General features: G+C 52.2%; 1 protein-coding gene across 5 annotated transcripts in view; it reads left to right on the top strand.

Annotated features, from left to right (window-relative positions):
• The window catches only part of SGSM2 (small G protein signaling modulator 2), a 35,097-nt gene that overhangs the window by 1,754 nt on the left and 15,822 nt on the right, over positions 1-17,521 (top strand). For 3 of the 5 annotated variants that reach the window (XM_080357104.1, XM_080357103.1, XM_080357106.1), the window contains exons 2-9: positions 4,021-4,096; positions 11,392-11,554; positions 12,899-13,060; positions 14,247-14,314; positions 14,794-14,939; positions 15,364-15,498; positions 15,916-16,040; positions 16,986-17,053. In XM_080357104.1, the coding sequence (XP_080213230.1) occupies positions 4,021-4,096; positions 11,392-11,554; positions 12,899-13,060; positions 14,247-14,314; positions 14,794-14,939; positions 15,364-15,498; positions 15,916-16,040; positions 16,986-17,053 (943 nt within the window). Of the gene's footprint in view, positions 1-4,020; positions 4,097-11,391; positions 11,555-12,898; positions 13,061-14,246; positions 14,315-14,724; positions 14,940-15,363; positions 15,499-15,915; positions 16,041-16,985; positions 17,054-17,521 lie in introns of all 5 variants that reach the window. The other 2 variants (XM_080357107.1, XM_080357105.1) reach the window with 1 other exon arrangement.

The raw sequence follows: 17,521 nt of genomic DNA, 5'->3' as shown, positions 1-17,521 counted from the left end.
GTCAGGAAAGCAGGATTCAGTAAAGCTCAAAGGAAAAGTTGTTGCTACAGGCACGGTACCTGGGCCTGTGTCTGGTGTCTGAATATTTGTTGGTGCAGAACCGCAGGACTCTGTCCGGTAGGTGACCCGGGCAGCGCCGGCCGCAGGCACCGAGCAGCTGGTCCCTGCTGCTGCTAAATGCTGCGGCTTAATGCAGCCACGAACCTGCTGCTGCATTTAGAGATGTAGCTTAAACTAGGACCTTTGAGCCAAGACCGTGTAAGGTTTCATTTGGAAGTGTGTGCACTTACTCTCCTGGGTTAATGTTTAAATATATAAATAAATGTGAGAAATGTTTTCCAACTCTGAACACGGCAATCTTGTGCTAATGTACGAGATGGGGAGTGAAATGGATTTTCATGATCCAAGCCAGCTCAAGCTGAGGAGAACAAGTGGTATATAATTAAAAAATCTGAGGCTAATTTGTTTTTAGAGTCTCTAAAATGTTTTTAATCGGTCAGTAGCTTTTAAATTACTTGAATAATGCTTCCAAGTGTTATTTGTACCTTCTGTGTCATCTGCTTTTTGTTTTGTCTTTGATTATTTTTTCCTTCTCCAAATCCTCACAAACGCTCATTTGGGGGTTTGTGTTGGTTTGGCTCTGGGGGACTGGCCTGAGCTTCCCGTCCTGCGCTGGCCACGGGGACCCGGGGGCCCGTCCTGCGCTGGCCACGGGGACCCGGGGGCCCATCCTGCGCTGGCCACGGGGACCCGCCCTGTGCTGGGGGACGTCGCGGGGCCAGAGGCACCGGAGACGCCCACACTGAGGGTTTGTCTCTTCAACAGTTGGTGACAGGAGCCGGGGATTGAACGCAACCCCGACCATACAAACCAGCAGATTCACTGCCCTTAATGATGGGAATTAACTTTTTCTGATAGAATTTGCAGCCTCATTTCTTTATTTTGCGTGAGTTTTCACACAGCCGCTTCCACCCCCGTGCGTGGTGTGTGCTGGTGCTCTTGTTTTGCAAGTGTTACGTGTCTCACCTGTTCTCAAAGCAACCGTTCCTTTCCCTGTCCTCCACACCTGGCTTTTCCCCCGCTGGATTGTTTTCATGTCACCCCGGGATGCAGTGGGGTTCAGGGGAAGCATGTTCTTTCTTTATGTTGTTTACACCGAGCCTGTTAAAATCCAATTGTCTTTGCAAATTGTAAAATGGTTGTCTCCAAATCACTTGGTGCAAAGTGGTTTTCGGTTTTTGTCTCTCCCTCTCAGCCAGAACTTTTTCCTTTGGGAAAATTTAATGTCATTTGCTTTTCCTGAGAGAGACTTTCAGTGCCCACGGGTGACGCGTGGATCTCGTGGGTTCTCATTGAAGGGCTGTGTAATGCGTTTTGGAAATTGAACTCTATGGGGATTCACGCTGAGGCTGCACATAAGTTCACATTTCAAACATTCAGGAAAGTCTGTTGTGACAAGTAGACTCATAAAACAGACTTTGCTGTGGCCGTTTCCTTCTGCCCACTGAAACTGAGGGGCTTTGCCGTTTCTGGGTTTAAACAGCGCATTTTCTAGCCATGAAACACACAGGTTATTAACCTTAGCAGTTTCACCCCGAAAAATTTCAGAGCCCTTCAGAAACACGGTGGCTCATCTTACAACTAAAATGCAACCGCTTTGGAGCAGAAATACAGCACTTATTTAACAGCTTGTGTTTACGGCACCCAGCGCTTCAAGAGTTACAGCAAGTCAGCGCAGCAGGGCTGGGTGACGGCACCTGCACCAGCTGCTGAAGGCGCCATGCTGGACGGGGCTTTGCTCTGTCGAGAAGGAAATGCTGCAGGTGTTAGCGTGGCGCTGGTGTCCCCGCGGCGCTGTCCCAGCGATGGGAGCGCGCTGCAGCCGGGTTCCGGAGAGCGCTGGTTTGAAAGGCTGTTCCGGACCATGAAGGTTGAGGACCTGCAGGTCAGCCCTGCTCAGAAATGCGTGCTTGCGGCAGCTCAGCACTGCAGCAGGGCCGGTCCTGTCTGTCCCTTCGGAGGGCACCGGGAACTCAACAGAGGGATGGAAAAGGCAACACCGTGGGTCTCCTTCCAGCCCTGTGCTTGGGAATAAATCGGTACCCAGTCAGTGCAGGGGGTGTCTCCGTCTTCATTTTCTTGGTCTCTTATACATGGAGGTTGCTGCAAAATTGGAGTTTATTTCCATTTTTAAAGCTTCCTTATAATAAAAATATATATTTTTTTTTAAATGCCACAACATAAGAGGCATTTCTCTTGTCTTTTTCTTTGGTGAAACTTTGTAAATAATCCATATATAATGACCTAAACTTGGTGTTTACCTGGTTCCGAAGGCCCGGGCCATTGTTGCACGCGGGAGGCCGGGGCAGCGATTGTTCATCATGTCGTGCCGAGCGTGTCAGCTTGTGTTTGGGGAGCTGGCTCTGCCCCGCTCGCTGTCCCGCCCGCTCCTGTCCCGGCCGCGCGCCCTGCGGGGTGCCCGTGGGCTGCGCTGCTCCGCGTCTCTTTCAACGACGCTCGTTGGCAGTTCGGTCAGCCCGCTGCTGTCTGCGAGTGGGTGTCTGTGTAGGCTTGTGCTCAGAGAGCTTCATTGACAAGCGCCTCCTCGGAACAGAGCGTCACAACAGCGCAGTTCCTGCAAAGAGAGCCGCGCGGCATTGCGAGGGGAATAAAAAATAGCTTAAAGAAAGGTTTGTGTTCCGTTGGATCAGAAACATTGGATTGAGCTCCTTGTCTGGAGCACCATCCCCGAGTTAGGTGGCACTGAGGGTCGAGGCGGGACTGAGGAGCGCTGTGGACATTCTGGGGACGCTGCCTGGTGTGCGGTGTCGGGGGGCCGCTCGCCCCGCCTGTCCTGGTCCAAACCTGCCCGCGGGCCGGCCTGCGGTGCTGCTGCTGAAAGGAGCGTTGGTTGGTGTATCTGAAACCTTTTGCTTGTTTTTAATACACTCTAAGTTTTTGTTCCTGGGCTACAGATGGGGATGTAAATGACATACTGAGCTAATGAAGACTAATGACTGGGGTATAACTGGGGTATGCCTGGGAAATGTGTGACAGTGGGGAATCGGCCTCTGAGCTCCAGAGCTCTCGCTCCCAGGAAACGACTCTTCTTCCTTCCTGTCATCAGGAATTTGATTCCCGTTGCTGGTCCCCGGGGGCCGAGGCCGGACCCCCCGTCTGCAGCGCTGTGAACTCCAGTGGTGTTGTGTGACCGGCCCCACTGCAGCTCGCTCTCTGCGGTGCTCGTGGCACGCAGGGGGACTGTAGTGAACCAGGCCTTTCCTTGGGGGGATTAACCATGGCCTTTTGCAGTGAGATGGGGTTGCGGAGGCCGGGTCGGAGTCCGTGTGGCACAGGTGGGCTGGCCCAGGAGCAGAGATGAGCGGCCGCGGAGCCAGCGGGTGGCAGGTGCTTTCAAACCTCTGGCTGAGGTCTGGAACAAGTTTTCCTGGGTTCCTGCCAAGACAAACAGACATCAAGCTGGTAAATCAACAGTGATGCGAATAAAAATGTGAGAAGAGGATTGCTGGATAAACAGCGTAGTCCAGGTGCTGCCCGTGTGAGTTCCCTTCCATGAGACCGACTCACACCTTCTTGCTCGATATCCTCTTGCTCCTCCACCTCCCACTGCTTTACTGTAAGGCCCAAGGTTCTTATAGCAAATACTGAAGGCAATACACGATCTTGTTCCATGAGCAGAAGTGACTATATGCGGGAGGCCAAGGATGAATCGTATAAAAAGTTTTGCATGGCCCTTCGGAGCCTCTGCTGAAGTTCTCCAAAGGGTCATACCCCAAACAGACCTGTCCTTGCTCCACCAGAGGTTCCCTCGTCCCATGAAAAGCTACTCAGGCTTGTCCTTCCTTTCCCTTTGATGCTTTTATCGCTCCTTCCCTGCAGAGTAACTTGTGTGAGTTGTTGGTCTGTGGTGGTAGGGAAGGGGCAGGCAAAGGCTGAAACAAACTCCCGAGTGCTGGTTTGTGCTGGGATCTTACAAATCTTTTTGTTTCTTTATTTTAGGTAAAGCAGATCATGGAAGAAGCCGTCACCCGGAAATTTGTACACGAAGACAGCAGCCACATCATCGCCTTATGTGGTAAATGACACACAAATTGCTAATGCTACGGAATCTCACATTTCCTGCAGAAATGGGTTTTCTCTGCTGGTACATGCAGGGCATTAAGTGTTGGAGATCGTTGCCCCCCCCTGTGCTGAGTGCTGTGTTACATCAGTGGGGCGCTTGGGAGACTGAGGTCTAGGATTTGGCATTGTGGACATTCTCGTGTATTTTTTAATATGATCAGTGAGCCTTTGTGTTGGCAACTTTTCCTCATCACTGTATTTTGGAGGTTGCATTAGCAAGAAAATAAAATGTAGTTGGACATAGCACATATACCAAAGGCAGCTGGTGTTTCAGAGCTCTGTGGATCAGTCACAGTCGGAGTAAGTTCTACAATTTCCTGGTGGTTTGCGTGGCCCCCGCAGACTCAGACTGTGAGCGTGGGGACACAGAGCCCCGAGCGCTCCGCAGAGCCCGCACCGTGGGGGACCGCCGAACGTTCTCTAACCTGGCCCATCGTTACTAGGGCCAATAAAGAACTAACGCTATTCATCAGACTTTGGTGTGTGGAGAAACATCACAGCAAGAAAACACTGAGAATTAAAGCCACGTGCAATTGTAAATATGTATGTTGGCCTGGGAATTCTTGGCTACTTTGTCTTCTGGCTTCAGATTGAAGACTTAACTGGGAGCCATGCTGAGAGTGGCTGGAGAGCAGCCATCACCTAAACGCTCTGGGTGTCGCAGAATGGAGCGTTTGCAGCCAAACACCAGTTATGTGCTGGTGACGGTGGCGAGGTTAGGAAGAGTGGGAGTTAGGTTTGGAGATAAGTGGACTGTTCAGATGTGCTACTGAAAGCCAAAGTCTGAGAACAGGAAGCTTTTCCTAGCGTGCCATGGCAATTCCAGCTTGCTGTGCCGCGTGTGGCTGTGGTGTGTGCACAGAGACCGTGCGTGGGGCTGCTCGCCGATCCCAGCTCATCTTTACTTACAGCTTAGGGAAATCCATCCACTCTACGTGTTGAGTGTGGGAGTGCAAGATTAGGCCGTGTTCTCTGGCTAATCTTTTGTTGCTATTAATATAGACCGTAGCCGTTTCCTCCATAGAGGTTGTGGTTATGTTGAATATTCCCCTTTTATCTGCTCTGTATTTGTACTATACAGAGGAGAAAAAGTACCTGGGGTGAATAGTGGCGGGCTGGGAGCCCCGTGCCTGCTGCAGGCCGCCCGTCAGGCCGGAGAGCTCTGCTGCCCTGGCTCTGTGCCACCTTTGAAATTATGTTCTGGGTTAGAAATTGTATTCTGTGAGATGTGCTGCAGCGTTGATGTAAGGGGTGGCAGCTATTTCTGTTAGAATCTGCTCGGCCATAATTCGCAATACTGTAAAATCTTCTTAGTATTTCTCCCTTCCTCCTGCTGGGTTCCAGGTGGGTTTGTTTTCTGAATTCCGTAGGGTCTGAAGAGCTAATGGCTCTCCATGAACTGCCCTGTTGCTGCCCAGCAATCACACCTCTGCTGAGGAAGCACTCCGGCCCGCGGCTGCGCGGGATGGAGGGCTTGGTGAACCCGGGGTGTTCCGCCGGTGCCGCGGTGCCTCCCTCCCGCCGGTGCCGCGGTGCCTCCCTCTCGCCGGTGCCGCGGTGCCTCCCTCCCGCCGGTGCCGCGGTGCCTCCCTCCCGCCGGTGCCGCGGTGCCTCCCTCCCGCCGGTGCCGCGGTGCCTCCCTCCCGCCGCCGCTCCCGGGCCTCCGCGGGAGGTTTTTCCCTTCTGGTTAAAATTAGATTGGCTCGGTACATGAGTCACTTTCAGTGAATCTTCGTTATAAATATAGAATTCTTGTGAATCATTTTACTCTCCTGCACGGCTGAGTTTAGCAAGAGTCTCAAACGCATGGTCGCTGATTTTCAGGGCCTGTCTGCATCAGTAACTGAAAATGTCCAAGCTCCTCAATGGTGAAGGTGCCAGTTAAATGGTGTGTGCTGCAGTTTCCACACCCTCCTTGGGTGCCTCCGTGTTATGGCACGTGGGGAGGGATAAAACCTCTGTGCGGGTTGGTTGTACCCGTCCTGCGGGAGAGATTCGTTGTAACCACAGTAACTGCTTACAATCCACAGCCTTCACCTGCGCAATCTCAGAACAGCAGCACTGGCGTTTTCATCTCTGGGGGAAGCACCGAATGCAGATGTTTCGCATTTGTTCTCAACCCAGGTTATAGCCCAGTTACATGCGGGTTACTCCTCCATCCTGTCTGGTTCACAACAGATCAGCTCTGTCGTTCAGAGCCGTCACAGTTCGCGCCGTGTGCCGCGTGCTACCGTGTGCCGTACTGCGGCAACGCCTGCCCCTTCCCGCGGGCTGCAGGGGGCTGCTGGGCGAGTCTCACCCGTGTCTGTTGTCGGTCGGAGTACAGTGACCCGGCCCGGGCCCTGGCTGTCGGCAGCGCGTTCTGTGAGCGGGACGTGCAGGCCGGGCTGCGCGGTGCCGTGCCCATGGCTGCGCGGTGCCGTGCCCATGGCTGTGCAGTGCCGTGCCCATGGCTGCGCGGTGCCGTGCCCATGGCTGCGCGGTGCCGTGCCCATGGCTGCGCGGTGCCGTGCCCATGGCTGCGCGGTGCCGTGTCCATGGCGACGGGGCTGACGCAGGCCCGGCCTGGCGGTGCCTGTCACCATGGCCCAGCTCTCCTGGCCGCTCCCGCCCTTCCCGGCTTCCACACTGCTGAGGGAAGGGGGAGGGAGGAGGAAGGGTTTCCCTGTCTCTGCGGTTACCTGGTGTGTATTTAGCCGCAGTCAGCAAGCAGAGTGTTAACTCACTGCGTTTGTCTGGAAACCACCTGCCGTTTGCTCAGCCTTCCTCTGCGCGGCTGCTCGTCTTCAGGGCTGGCAGCGGCGTGCTGCTGCAAGGCACATCCTGTCTCTCGTGGGTGTCTTCCCGGGCCGCCGGCGCGGTTTGCGGGCGGTAGGCAGACGCTGCCGCGCTGCTGGCTCTCAGTGTGGCTTCTCCACGTGCTCCTCGAAGCTGGAGGCGGCTCCGTCAGCGCCGGCGCTGGGGCGCTGCAGGGCGGCGTCTGGGGACAGCGGGCGCCTGAGCTGCAGCGGCGCTGCGGCGTGCACAGGGCTGACCACAAAACATGGCTACTTGTGGGAGTTTTCTTCATTGGTCTTATGATAAGTTGTTATCCCATTTTGCACAAGGTTAATTGTGTTTGAAAGAGAAGATCTAATTAGGAGCCGATGACTGCATGATGCTGGAGCTTGTGTTCTGTTTTGTCTCGTTCAGGACCTGAAATCCAAGCAATTATCAGAGTCACCAAACGTCATGATTGCCGGCCCCAAGCAATGAAAAACCATGAGTCAGAGATCTTTTCCTTCATGGCCCTAAATTACAAGACAGGATTAAAGTTCATGACAGGAAAATAAAATCAACTGAGGAATAGAAGTGTATTTCTTAAATACATTTCTTATCCAGTGGCATGCCTCAGGATGGTAAAGCTTGCAGAAGAATATCAAATATCCACAGGCTTGCAGTAGAGTCATGGGCGGCAGCAGTGTGGGAAACTCTTCTTTGTTTTTAAGGTGAGAAGTAAGTTCCTGATAGAAGCCCTTTCTTCGCCTCCTGTTTAAAGTATGGCAAGTGTTCCCAGATGTCCATGAAAGGAGCAGGAGATGGACCTGGAGTTAGGCTGGAGCTCGTGTTTGAGGTGTGTCCGCACACCACACATTCCCAGCACGTCAGCCTGTGCTGCAGCCCCGGACCAGCCCTGGCAGGAGGAGCTGCCCCGGGCTCTGCGGTTCTGGTGCTGCAGCCCCGGTCCAGCCCCGGCAGGAGGAGCTGCCCCAGGCTCTGCGGTTCTGGTGGTTCTGCAGCCCCGGTCCAGCCCCGGCAGGAGGAGCTGCCCCGGGCTATGCGGTTCTGGTGGTTCTGCAGCCCCGGTCCAGCCCCGGCAGGAGGAGCTGCCCCGGGCTCTGCGGTTCTGGTGCTGCCGCAGCCCTGGACCGGCCCCGGCAGGAGGAGCTGCCCCGGCGTTGCGGTAATCCTGGCGTGCTCCAGAGGAGAGGAAAATGGAAGAGCGAATATTAGCTGCGATGTGAAATCAAACAGTTTTTGAACTGCACGTGTTTCTTAGTCTGAGAAGTGAAATATCTCTCATGCTTTTTAGAGAACTCTGCTGAACACTTTACTGCAGTTCTGGGCCATCAGATTCGATCACATCCAATTATTCAGAGAACCTTCAGTGATTTTGATTTTGCCTTAATAGTGTTTAATGGAAACACTTCATTTTCTGAGGGGTGCTGGGATCTTTGAAGTCTAATGGTCAGGACTGTAAGGAGGAGCGGTCTGCAGCCTCCAGCGCGGCTGTTCCCGGCCGGAGCTGTGTCTGGAGCTGAGGGCTGCCCACTGGAGTAGCTTCTTTCCCCAGGGATTCACTGAAAAGCCAATGTCCTGCCTGTGCGGCAGGGCAAACACAAGCAGCTCGAGTCCAGGGGAGCTCGACCATTAAAGCACAGCCTTGGGCTGCTCCCCGCTGCCCCTCCGCAGGCTCCGTGCTGAGCCTGGCGATAGAGCCGGTTTCCAACAGGGCAGGTCTGTTACTGCCGAGGTGACACAACAGCAGCTGGAGGCTGAGCAGCTGATTGCTGCTTTATCATCTTCCTCTTTTCGTTTGTTCTTATTGTTTTCAGCCCCGTGAGTTCTATTCCCTGTGCACAGTTTCCATGAAAACAAGGCATTTAGCTGTGGTGTTTCGTCCTGTCTGAGGAAAACTTCCTGTGCTAAATAAACCCCACAAGTAATCCTCGCACAGGCCTTGTTTTTCTGTGCTTACACGCTTGCAGCCCCACCCTGGAGCTCTTATTTCACACTTCATTAAGTCACATCACAATGTTCATGAGGCTAAAAGAAAACTGAGAGTGTTCAGCTGGCCCTGCGAGACGCAGCCTTGGCCGAGTCAGAAAAATGGGATGTTTTTCAAAGCTTGTTGGGGACCTGATTACTGGACTGTAGATCAATAATGTACCTGCACTTAATTAAACTCAGCGGTGGGTACTGCAGGGGATGCTCCTCCAAACCGGCTGGAGTTAAGGAGTTTTTAGATGCTGCTGTCAGCTGCACAGTCCAAGGCACTTACCTGAGCTGTGTCGATGGACTGTTCCTGCGTTTCCCGGGGTCAGGTTTGTACATACTCATTGCTGTGAGCATGGTGGCAGCAGGCAAGCTCAGGATCTCGGCTTGCAGCAGCTATTCATCTGTGTGCATGCACACTATGGGTAAAAGCACATGTATTTGTGTACGAACTACCTGCTTGTAAACAAAACTCCCTGTTGATGTCTTTCTGATGCCATCAGTTCCTCCAGAAACAGCTCAATCTCCATCTCTCCGTGTCTTTCGAGAGTGTCAGATTCCAAAAAGGGAAAAACGGTTCCTTTTCTTTCAAACAGGTAAATAACTTCATTTTCCTGTCCCAAAGGTTCTTCTAACTATAACCCCTCCAGTGTTTTGTGCGCTGTCTCTTCAGGCAGCAATGTGAGCTTGGCGCTGGGGAAGGACCTGGTTTTGGTTTCTAAAAGATAAAGTGGGTTTGCAGAAGCCCCATTTACCTCCCCCTCCAGCTCCCTTCCCCCAGAATTGTACGTGGCAGCACCATTTTCCCTGCCCCCCTGTTCTCCCGAGCGCTATTGATGTGGCGGTTGCATGCCCTGGGGTTTGCGTGGCGCTGGCTGCGCTGCGTGCTGAGCCCCGCGGCCGCGGGCAGCGCTGCTGCGCTCCCTGCCCTTCTGGTGTTCAGCTGAGATCTCTCGCCGTTTCTGACGCCAACCAGCAGAACAACAGAAGGGGGTTATATTGGGGAGAGATGAGTTCAGTTTGCTTCACCTGTTGCACACGGTGAAGGGCAGGAGCCTGCGCAGGGAGCAGATCCGGAGCACGAGCCGGCTGGAGCGCCGCGCGTTCTCCTGGGGCGCGGCAGCGCTGGGTGTGCAGACCCTGCCCCGGGCCACCGGAGCTCTGCAGGAACAAGCTGGAAATGCTGCTTTATTTCTCTGTACAAAGTGGGCTTTTACTCAACATGCATTTTGAGTGTCTCTCCCTGCAAATAACGGCTCCGTGGGCATTACCGGCAGCTGGGGACCGATGTTGTGCCAAGTCCTTGTGATGAGAAATGTCACAGTGGAATAATTAAATATTGGGGCTTTAGGGACAGTCACTGTGGAAATTGCCCTCCGTGGCAGCTGCAGCGTTTATTAATAATTAAAGCTGTGCCTGCTGTGCTTTTCACTAAATTTGTTTCATTAATATTTTATTGTTTTAAAGAAAGAAAAAGCCAGCAGCGAAGGTGGGAAGAGAGCTTGTTTCCTAAGCAACAGCAATGCACTTCTTTGCAGTTATTTTTAAAGGCAGGTTGCTTCATTTAAGATTTGGAACCAATTTTTGCTGCATTGCTTCAGGCATCCAGAAAGCTGCTTTTCTTTTCTCGTTTTCTTTATTTCCAATTGAAAGAGCAAAACAGTAGCCGGGTTAAGAGTTGTTGTGATGGTTGGCAGACAGGATGTGTGACTGACGTGCAGAGCATCCTCGCGCTGCAAAAAGTGGGATAAATGTATATGTATTTTCTTCTACTTTTTACCAGTCTTACTGTCTCTTACTGTGTGACTGTCTCTCAGTAAGAATGAACCATATTTTTTAAACTTTAAAATTTAGGATACTCTGTCCATCCAAACAGCAGTTTGTTGGCGCTGTTTAAAGTGAATCTGGAAGGTAATAAGCAATTAAATGAGGGATCACACAGCAAGGTGAGTCACGCTGTTTTATCCAGAGCGGTAGTGGGTGTTGAAGTGTACAAATACCGTGTTGTACCTCTCAGCGAGGTGTTACTGGGTTACAGTGGCACGCAGCGCTGGGCCCCCCTTCCTGCTTCGCATGGACCTCTGCTCAAAGCAGCAGCAGTAAAAGCAGATTTCAGGCTCGTTGTATCTTGAGTTGGGACACCTGGTTCTGCTGCGAGGAGCTGAGAAGAGGTTTTGCTTTTGGCTTCATTTTCAGTAGAATCAGGAATTCTTTCACAGTGATATGTGCAAAACAGGGTGAAAATACTGAGACATATTTCAGTCCTGTGGTTCATTTGTGTACCAACATTATCAGGATCTTAGAAGATGCTTATTGTTGCAGATGAGACACATGCTTGCATCATGGGATTTTGAGATCTGATCTGTCTGTCTGTCTCTCTCCCCACTCTCTGGACGCCCTCGCGTACCGGTGGGTGTGAGCAGACGGTGTTCACCCTAGGGGGCTGAAGGACAGCGGCGCCCGTAACTGTGTCCCTCCCTCCCTCTCCCGCAGGGGTTGTGGAAGCGTGTCTCCTGCACATGCTGAAGCGCAGGGCTGCCGGCTTCCTGCGGACGGACAAGGTGGCCGCGCTCTTCACCAAGGTGGGCAAGACGTTTGTGGTGGCTGGAGACGTATGCAAGAAGGTGCAGGAGCTGCAGCAGCAGGTGGAAGGCAGGTGAGGCTGAGGTCTGCGCATCAGCAAAATCCATACGATGTGTGTGCAGCGCGGAGATGACACAGAGACTGCTTGGGAAAGGGAAGGAGTCTTTCCTGGCCACACTTGTTCAGGCTTTGCCTCTTCAGTGTCTGTAACTTGAAGGCAAATGTGTGTCCATCCCTGCACTGGGCTCTGGTAGATTTTCTGGGCAGCAGAAAGCTCTGCAGAGAGGAGGGACGGCTTCACATAGGGTTCAGAGCCCACTAGAGCAGCCCCTGCATCCGGATGGGCACAGCACTGGGGAAGCGGTGGTGCTCAGCACTGGGGAAGCCATGGTGCTCGGTGCGGCTGGGCCTGGTGCTGCGCTGGTGCTGCGGGAAGCAGCAGAGCCTTGGCTCTCAGCACGCTCCCAGCTGGCTTCAGATGCTCATTTGCTGTAGGTCTAGTTTCTCAGTTTGAAGTTGCTTCTCTCTCAGTTGTCTTGTTGTTCTGTAGGTGGCAGGAGACAGGATCTCACTGCCAAGACACTGGCACAGGCTGTGCTGTGGCTGTGCTGGTGCTGTATGGAGAGAACGAGAAGCTGTGCCGGTGCCACGGGCTGTGCCGGTGCCACGGGCTGTGCCAGTGCCATGGGCTGCGCCGGTGCCACGGGCTGGCGCGGCAGGGCAGGAGGTCCTGCGCACGCTCTGCCTGTGGCGGCTCAGGCTCAGTCCTGCTCTGTGCCTGCGCCGAGCAGCCGCTGTCGCCCTGGGGCCGGGGCTGCTGCTCCCCGAGAGAACTGGGCGAAAAGCGTCTTCTCCCCCTGGCTCTCGCAGCCGTGGGGCTCTGCTTGCTGTGAAGCAAACCGCTGCTCATCAGATGCACCTTGTTTTCTGCCACACTTTGCATTATTTTTTGTTCGTTCTTGAGGGGTGTATGTTCTGCCGTGGATTTGCAGCCTGTTCCTTTCAGCCTCGTGTGTAGGAACTTTGGAGCAGCTCAAATGTTGGGCTTTTCCTAAAGCTCCAGAAACCAATAAGGCATTTTTGGTGGGTGACTGTCTAGCCCAACATACCTAATACAGCCCTGTTTGGGGGCCTTTGTAGAGCTTGTTTAGCATCTGTCTATGAATTAGATAATCTTTACAGACTTGTATTTGTAACTCAGAGCCAAGACATCCTCAATTATTAGTCAGAGCCATGATTTTCAGAAAGTCCCTGCGGATGGCCTGACTGCAGCTCCACAGCCCAGCGGCAGCGCTGTCAGTGGCGCGGGCAGCAGGTGTACGGACACGGCAGATACAGCGGGTGTGCTCTGACACTGCAGAGCTCCCTGCGAGACGCGTCCGAGCTCTGACTGCTCTGGCTTTGGCTCCTTCTGCAGGAAACATCAGCCGGGTGGGCAGGAGCCCCTCAAGAGACAGGGATCAGCCACCAGCAAAGCACCCGTCCTGACGCCTCAGGCCATCAAACACATCTGGGTTCGGACAGCGTTGATTGAGAAAGTGCTCGACAAGATTGTGCAGTATATTGTTGATAACTGCAGGTAAGGAAAGAATCAGAAGTGCAGGGATTTGTTGGACTGATGTGTTTGGATATCTGCAACAAGGCATTTAATCAAAAGTCGTCTTCAAACTCCTGCAATGCAAATTTCTGGTAGGAAGAAAACCAGATACATGGATATTTAGAAGAGACTGAACGAGGAGGAGAGCCAGAGCAGCAGAACGTATTCTCACAGTATTTCCAAGTTTGCATTAGTGTTTTCCTTGTTACCAGCTTTATTTTCCTTACCTATCTTGCCACTAAACAGGAGGATGGGAGGAAGGTGCTTGTGCAGTTCCAGCACCGTCGCCAGTTTGGCCTGTGAGCTGCGTGCAGCAGGCGCAGCGAGACACCCCCAGTGACGTCGGTTTGCTGTGTCTGCTGAGACATGGATACAAGCATTTTTTAAGTACTTTTTCCACATAATTCACCTGGAGACATGACTAGAGAGTTAGATCTCAATTGTTTTATTGTAGATACTCATCTTACTGCCTTCTCCATTCAGATGAGTTGGGGTCTAGTCCTTGATTGCATGTGTGTGGTTTTGAGACCCTGACTTAGTGAATAGAACGGACCTCTTCCTTAGGCTTGTTCTCCTGCGCTTTTGTGACATTTCTGCTCAAATGCTCCATGTTCAAGTCCTTCAGCTGCTCTGTTCTTGATAAGATGGTTTAGGGTTTGAGCCCCATCTAGTGGAAGAGACAGCAGAGGATAATGACAGTTCAATAAATGTGTGTGTTCTGGTTTTTTGGCTATGTGGTTTTATAGGTCAGCTTTGCTGCTGTGATGGGAAGACTTTGGGGTCATTGCGAGAGCTGCTGTTTTAGTAGCTCATGGTTCTTGACAGTGTTTCAAGATTATTCCTCACAGATGCAAGAGATATTTAAGAATGCATGGACCTCACGGTCTCTGAGGAAAACTGACCAAATTGCTTGCAGAGAGTTACTGTTTGTCTCCATATTGCATTAGTGCCCAAAGCCCCGGATCAAATACACCGGGTGAGCGCGTTTAGCAAGAGGCCAGCGAGCGCAGCAGGGCGAGCGTGGCAGGGCGCCCGGGGCCCGGCCCCGTCTGCCCGCTGCGCGCTGCCCCGGCAGGCGGGTCCAGGGCAACGGGCTCGTTCCAGGGGGGACAGGAGCTACGAAATAGCAGCCAGGGTTTTTAACTGGGCTCTGCTCTTTTATTCCTAGTAAATACTATGAAAAAGAAGCTTTGCTGGCAGATCCTGTTTGTGGCCCAATACTGGCTTCTCTCCTAGGTAAGTTCTTGCAAAGCTACTTCTTATACTAAAGAAAATAAATTGTTTCTTAAAACATTTTGTATTCTGATAGTGTTACAAAAGGTGAATTTTCTCTCTAGCATTTATAACAGAGCAACATAGAAGATGTTGTGTTGCCCATCAGACCAGTCACCTGTTTTTATTATTAGTTACTGGCTGGATGAGAGAACAGAACAGGAATGGATTTTTACTGAAGGCTTGCCAGCACGCTGTAACTACTAATGCTGCCATGGCAGGCTGTCGTGTCCTGCAGGAGTGCTTTCATACAGCCCTAGGTAATAGGAGCTGGTATGCTATTATATGTAGTGTCTATATTATGGGCTGACCCCATAGGATCATTAAGTGATCATTAATATTCACTTGGCTTGAAAAGGAAATGTCGCTTTCAGTGCTGAGCCAGCAGGTTACGCCTGGCTGTGACAGCCGCGGGCGGGTTCTGTCCCGGGCTCTCTCCTTAGTTGGCCCGTGTGCTCTGGAGTACACCAAGCTGAAAACAGCCGACCACTACTGGACCGACCCTTCGGCAGACGAGCTGGTCCAGCGGCACCGGATCCACGGCGTCCACGGCCGCCAGGACTCTCCTTCCAAGCGCCCAGCCCTGGGAGTAGGTATTGACTGGGTGGCTGCTTCTGCGTTAGGGCGTGTGGACAGTGAAAACAGCCCCAGGAGGGAGAGGTCGGGATTTAGAACACCCTTTCTTTTCTCATCTGTAATGGAGCCTTTATCACAGATTAGAAGGCCATTTGTGCCCAAATGTCCTCTTTGTATGGCAAAAAGTTTGAGATCCAAGACTAAATTATGTGGCTTTTGACACTTGTGATCAGACCATGTAGTTCACAAGAAATTTCGAGTGGCCTCGGTCAGGGATGAGTGTGAGCCCAGGCCGTTCCTCTGGAAGGTCTCCTGGCTCCAGAACAAGCGCCGCTCCGCAGAGAGGGGTCTAAATGGAACTGTTCGTGTGTTGCTGGGCTGCGGCACAGCCCCTCGCTCCTGCTGACCCGCCTCGGCCGTGTCTGTGTGTGTGCTAGATCCGCAAGCGGCACTCGAGCGGGAGCACGTCCGAAGATCGCTTTGCTGCTTCGGCACGGGAGTACGTGGAGTCTTTGCACCAGAACTCCCGAATACACCTCTTGTACGGCAAAAACAACGTCCTGGTCCAGCCGGTGAGTGCACTGAGTTGTGGGCTGATACACACAGCCTGGCTGTGACTTAAGAAGTCAGTACTAGAGGCAAGAATATAACCTGAACTTGACAAGTCCTGGCTTAACGTCTTGTCCTCAGGACAGTGCTGCCTCTCCCCTGACTGTGTTTTGCTTTCACTGCCTGAGCAATGTGACCTGTCAAGTGAGCTTATCGGTAGGAGCAGACACGCTGGACTGTATTTCATAAACCTGATGTCCGTGCGGTGCTTTCTTCCCCTCTTTCTAATAGCAATATTAAATACCAGTATTTTCGGTGTTGAGGTTCCCTCAGCAGTTCCTGGGTAATGCGCTGCTCTGGAACTTGTGGGGCACGGGGAGGCTGGAACGTGGCTATTGTAGTTGTGCATTTGAGTCATTGTCTGGTTTTTCTGTGAACAGAAAGACGACTTGGAGGCAATTCCTGGGTATCTCTCCCTTCATCAGTCAGCTGATAGCCTGACTTTAAAATGGACTCCAAATCAGCTGATGAATGGAACCCTTGGAGATTCAGAGCTGGAGAAAAGGTATTAATTGCATTCAGGAAAAGATGGGAAGCCTTCCTGGTGTTTATTTCTTGTATACTTGGCAATATGACATAAGTGTAACGAGGCTGATTTCATTGAGGGGCTTCTGAATATAGTGCCTGAGTTGAGGTGTCCGGCAGCTCGGGGTTCTGTTCCTGTTCTGCCACAGATGAAGCGACTTCCCCAAGGTCCTGTAATGCACTCAGTTGTACGGCCTTTTCAAAGGGAAACAAAAGCCCACTTTTCCAGGCTCAACGCTATCTTCCATCGTTGCAGTTCTAGTGCCTCCCTTCAGAGGATCACAAGTGGCCTGGCAAGCATGGCTAATTTCAGCCTCAAAGCAGAGACCCGCAATGTCACTGTCTGTCGTTAGATGAGTTTATTCAGCTAATTTGGCATTCTGCTTGAACAGGCAGGTATGTCTCTGCAGGGAACGCTCCTTCAGCCCTGGAACAGGGCTCTCGAATGCTTCATGCACTCCATTCTTTCTCTAAAACTTCATCTGCACTTTTAAACAGAACATTAATGAAGCCCTCTGTTCTTGCTTTTATTGCTAACCTCTGTTGGGGTTGTTCTCAAAAGGGTTCAGGCCTGTTTCTCGTGTTTAATCTGCTGCCATAAGACACGTGTGCAGGACAGAGCTGCCCCAGCTGTGCTGAGCCCAGCTGCACGGGCTGCGGGAACCCGTGTCCCGCACTTTGGCCTGGGCCGGCGCGTCCCTGCGACCCGGCCGGGGGACAGGGGCTGCGGGACGGCTGGCGCCAGACGTGGCTGCTGGGGAGAACTAGTTCTTTGCCTTTTACTTGACTGTTAATTCACCTTAATTGACCCAATTTAATAAGCAGTTATTAACTTAGCAGAGTCTCTTTATCGGGTGCTTGGAACCATAAGCACTCCTGAATATGGAAAAAAAAGTGTTTCCTGCCCTTTTTCCTTCCCTATTAGTGTTTACTGGGACTACGCGTTAATAGTGCCGCTCAGCCAGATCGTCTGCATTCACTGCCATCAGCAACGTAAGCATAAACCTTCTTCTCACGGGCTGCTCCCGAAACCCCTTCCTGCCAGGTGAATGTTAGTGCTGCTAATGCTGCTGCCATTTAAACGGTGCCTGTTGGGGGTTATTGCAGAAGGATCAGACCGTTTTTCCTGTGCAGATGTGCTCACCGAGGGGCCCGCTGAGAGCTGCTCCGCTGTCAGCCGCGTTCTGCGCTCTGCCTTTTTCCTGTGTGCTTTGTTTTTCCTGAGTCACCTGTGCAGAGCAGCACTTACGGGAACCTGTCAGCTGTATTAAACGTAGAAGCTTTGGCTTGATGGTTCATATATATTGCTTTAAGACACATAAGCAGAGGAGCCACTAGAATGATCACGTTTGCTCAGTGTCAGTGACGCTTCTAACTAGTTATGTAACACGGGGATGAGTGTTAAAACCTGGAGTCCTACCCGATGGAGGATGACAACCACGTTAGTCCAGGTCCATTGGC

Source organism: Nesoenas mayeri (genome assembly GCF_963082525.1).
Source record: "Nesoenas mayeri genome assembly, chromosome: 20".
Lineage (NCBI taxonomy): Eukaryota > Metazoa > Chordata > Aves > Columbiformes > Columbidae > Nesoenas > Nesoenas mayeri.
Note: the sequence above shows the minus strand (reverse complement) of the source record. Positions and strands in the feature narration are given on the sequence as shown.